Source organism: Condylura cristata, unplaced genomic scaffold (genome assembly GCF_000260355.1).
Source record: "Condylura cristata isolate star-nosed mole 26May11 unplaced genomic scaffold, ConCri1.0 scaffold00035, whole genome shotgun sequence".
Classification (NCBI taxonomy): Eukaryota; Metazoa; Chordata; class Mammalia; order Eulipotyphla; family Talpidae; genus Condylura; species Condylura cristata.
The window spans coordinates 14,778,031-14,782,179 of record NW_004567136.1 but is presented as its reverse complement, the minus strand read 5'-3'; the positions used below and the strand labels follow the sequence as shown (position 1 = coordinate 14,782,179).

Genomic DNA, 4,149 nt, shown 5'->3' with positions numbered 1-4,149 from the left:
CCCCGCCAGCGCACGGTCAGCCGGCGCCATGCCCCGGGAGGCTGCCCAGGGCCCGGCGACTCCCGCCCACATCAACCCCGGGGGCACCGGCCTGTGGCACTGACCCCCAGAGGGCCCAGCCTGGGCATCACGGGGTGGGCACCGAGGCGGGCGAGGGGCTGGGCCTCAGGTGGCCAGAAGGCAGCGGGCGGGGCCGGGGCGCTCCCGGGGGCTGGGCGGCTGCAGCAGACGCTTCTTTGCAGTCACGGCGGCCAACGACCTGGCCTGCCGCGGCCTGGACCACCTGGAGGAGAAGATCCCGGCGCTGCAGTACCCGCCCGAGAAGGTGAGCCCTTCCCCCCCAAGCCCCCCCAAGCTCCCCGCCGCTGCCTCAGGAGGGGGCTGGGCGAAGGTGGTCTCCGGCGCTCTCGGGGCTGCTCTCCTCCAACCCCTCCCCCCGTGTGCAGCCCAGAGCAAACCCAAGCAGCGGCCCCCATGCCAGCCCCGGGGCCCCCCTGGGCCCCGCTGCGCCCCCACCCAGACTGCAGGCCCAGTCCGCAGGGTCAGCCAGGGCCTGAGAAGCCCCCACCTGGCCGCAGCCACGGCGGTTGCGCGCCGGGAGACCTGTCCCCTCAGGCCCGCCACCCTCGGCGGGCAGGTGCCCGCCCGCGCCGGGCCTGACACCTCGCCACCCCCGCGTTTCCGGATGAAGGGCAAGGGCCGGCCACAGGCCGGCTCCGGAGGCCGAAGCCCCGAGTCCCTGCGGCTGCAGACGGGTGGGTGGGGCCGGCGGAGGAAACGGGGTCCCGGGCTGCCCCCAGGGCCCCCGACGGGCGACAAGGTGCGAAGGAGCCAGGGCGCTGTGTCCGGCGTGGGGAGGGCTGCGGCCGTTCCCCTCAGAGCCCCGCCAACCCCAACAAACTGCCCCGACCTCGGGGTCTTTAAAAGACGTCCTGGGGGGCCCGCCTGACCCTGCGCCCGCCACCTCCCCAGATCGCCTCTGAGCTGAAGGACACCATCTCCACCCGGCTCCGCAGCGCCAGGAACAGCATCAGCGTGCCCATCGCCAGCACCTCCGACAAGGTCCTGGGGGCAGCGCTGGCCGGCTGCGAGCTCGCCTGGGGCGTGGCCAGAGACACTGCCGAATATGCCGCCAGCACGCGCGCTGGCCGCCTGGCCTCTGGTGGGGCCGACCTGGCCCTGGGCGGTGTGGAGAAGGTGGTGGAGTTCCTCCTCCCCCCGGCCGAGGGGGACGCAGGTACCGGGCCCCCGGGGTGAGCCGGCCTCCCTGCCAGCCAGGGCCAGCCCAGGCGCTTCCGCCCACCGCCCGCCGGCTGGAGGGCCCACCCCAGCTTGCCCCCCCCAAGCCCCAGGCAGCGGGCGGGGGACCTGGGGCATCCGCTGCCCACCCTCATCTGCTTTCCCTTCGGATCCCGACCAGCCCCTCTTCCAGGACAGCCACCGGTCTGGAAGCCTCCCCAGGCCCCGCCGAGCCTCGTGAGCAGGGTGGGCGTCCTGGCCAACACCCTCTCTCAGCACACCTTCCAGACCGCGGCCCGGGTGCTGAAGCAGGGCCACGCCCTGGCCATGTGGATCCCGGGGGCAGCCCCCCTGGTGAGTGCCTGAGCCTGCCTGGCGGCCCCGCAGCAGCCAGCTCCCCTCCCGCTTCTGTCGGGCAGAGAGCCCAGCCGGCCTGTCCCGGGCTGCCCCGGTGTCCGTCTAGAGCCTTCTAATGGGCGTCTCACTGCGCCCCAGCAAAGCTGCCTTTTCTAGACCCAAGCGGGACCCACCCCCTCTGCTCTGCACGCCTGCACTCTGGGATTGTAGCAGAGATAGGCTGCCTGTATCCCATACAAAACTTTAGCAAGGACCTAGGCCAGAAAGGACAGGAAAGTGGCATTAAGGCACACAGATCAGCAAAGAAGAGAACCACCCTCCAGCATCGTCCAGGTAACACCTTCAAAAGCATCGTCAGGCCTGGATCCTCCATTCCGGCAAATTTTTCTGAGCACCTCCTCTATGTCAGAATTGGTGGTTCTGGTGGGGATATGGGAGGGCAGTGTCTGGTCAGTTACCCAGGGAGGCTGAGGGACCCAGTTACCCAGGCTGGCCCTACCTCAGGCTCCCACGGAATATGTGTTCCTGTCAGCTTGACCCTGAGCAAGAACAGGAAGCAACACAAGCATCCACCAAGAGTAGAATGGGTGTACAGTAGTATGGTTCTGTGGTGGAATATTACACAGCAATGAAAAAGCAGGACCAAGTTCAACAACATGCTTGAACTTGTAACAGAATGAATCTCAGAAGGGTGCAGAACAACAGCTCTTCAGGATAGAAACCATCCAGTGTCCAGCCCACTCACACCAAGTTCCAGCATAGGGAAGGCCGATGCATGGTGACGGAAGGTGGTCCTCTTCGGGAATGGGACCGGGAAGGAGGGGCATGCAGTCCTCTGGGCTGTTGGCACAAGCCTGTATGAGGCCCGCGGCGGCTCCACGCGTGTGTTTCCGCAGCCGCTCCCAGGCCCGTGCAGCTCTGTTTCTCTCCCCATAACAAGCTGCAGTGACAGTCTGCTGGGCCAGGCCCCGCCGGGCCTTCCCAGGGCCTGTGAAGCCAGGGTCCCCTTCCGTCCTGCAGAGCAGCCTGGCCCAGTGGGGCGCGTCGGCCGCCATGCAGGTGGTGCAGCGGCGGCGAGAGAGTGAGGTGCGGGTGCCCTGGCTGCACAGCCTGGCGGCTGCCCTGGAGGAGGACCGCGACGACGACCACACAGACACGGAGGGCGAGGAGACGGAGGAGGAGTCGGAGCCCGAGCCCGAGGAAGACAAGTGCAGGGAGGTGAGGGAGCCGGGGCCCCTGGCGGGCGCCCCAGGCCACCGGCCCCCCCGCGCGGCTCCCAGCCCCCTCCTGAGGCGCGCTCGGCCGGCGGCCCGGCGTGGTCTGCGGAGGGGCAGGGCTCGGGGGGGTGACCGCTCGGGTGTGGAGCACCCACATTCCCCAGCCCGCCGGAGGTCAGGGGCAGTGGTCGCTGCAGGGACGCTGACCTCCTGCCGGCCCCAGGTGGCAGCCGGCCGGGGCCCGAGAGGCCTGCTGGGCAGCGTGGCGCACACCCTGCAGAGGGCCTTGCAGAGCACCGTCTCCGTCGTGACCTGGGTGCCAGTGGCCATGCTGGGCGCCGCCGGGAGGGCGCTGCACCTCACACCCGCCCGCGCCGGGGCCGCCACCCCCAAGAGCAGGGCCATGTCCCTGTCGGACGCGCTGAAGGGCGTGACCGACAACGTGGTGGACACCGTGGTGCACTACGTGCCGGTGAGTCCGTGGGTGGACAGGCGCGGCTGCGGCCGCCCACCCCATCTCGGGCCGGCCCGTCTGACCCCCGGAGACCCGGAACACCTGACCCTGGGCTGGGCCGGGGCCTTCCCCGCCCAAGGGGGCCCTGCCCTGAGACCTCCCCACCCTCCCTTGGGCCCAGTTGCTGGAGGAGAGGCCCCCTGTTGTCCAGCGGGGTCCCCGGGGCCTGGCCCTCACCCTCAGCGCCCACTGGGGGACCCGACAGGTCTGCACGCTGCGCCCTGGGCAGGATGTCAGGAGGCCTGCAGGGCCCGGTGGTCATTTGCGCTCCTGTCACCCACAGGAAGGGCCCCAGGGACACCAATACTGCCTGCGGGAGGCTTGTCCCTGGGCTCCTTCCCAGAGCAACTCACCAGTGGTGCAGACTCTGCCCGCTGGTCAGGGCAGGACCCCCCAGAGCTGGGGGTGGGGCACTGGCGACTCAGTGGCTCACTGCCGGGCAGTGCCAGGGTCTGCATGCCAGGCTGTGCACCGGGGCCCCCCACAGAGCCAGGAAGGGGGGCTTCCCCCCCCAACCCTCCCCCTGCAGTGTATCCCAGGGAGGGTCAGAGAGGCCACACCACACCGCCCCCTCCTGGGGGCCCAAGGGATCAGCCTTCAGGAGTCTGAGCGGAGACCTCCAGGGAAGGCGAACCTGGGGTCCCCCGCCCCTCCGCTGGCCCCGGGGCCCCTGCCGCAGAGGCCGCGGGGTGGGGCAGGCGCAGGGCTCCGGGCCAGGGCCCTGACCCGGCGGATCTCAGCTCCCCAGGCTGTCGCTGATGGAGCCCGAGAGCGAATTCCGGGACATCGAAAACCCGCCGCCGGAGGCCGAGCGCCGGGGGT

The 4,149-nt window shown here is 70.2% G+C and overlaps 1 protein-coding gene across 1 annotated transcript in view; it reads left to right on the top strand.

Annotated features, from left to right (window-relative positions):
• PLIN1 (perilipin 1) overlaps window positions 1-4,149 on the top strand; it is an 8,023-nt gene that overhangs the window by 2,731 nt on the left and 1,143 nt on the right. Inside the window, exons 3-8 of the mRNA XM_012732679.1 lie at window positions 243-325; window positions 973-1,237; window positions 1,433-1,593; window positions 2,617-2,814; window positions 3,037-3,285; window positions 4,068-4,147. Of these exons, the coding sequence (XP_012588133.1) occupies window positions 243-325; window positions 973-1,237; window positions 1,433-1,593; window positions 2,617-2,814; window positions 3,037-3,285; window positions 4,068-4,147 (1,036 nt within the window). The remainder of the gene's footprint in view (window positions 1-242; window positions 326-972; window positions 1,238-1,432; window positions 1,594-2,616; window positions 2,815-3,036; window positions 3,286-4,067; window positions 4,148-4,149) is intronic.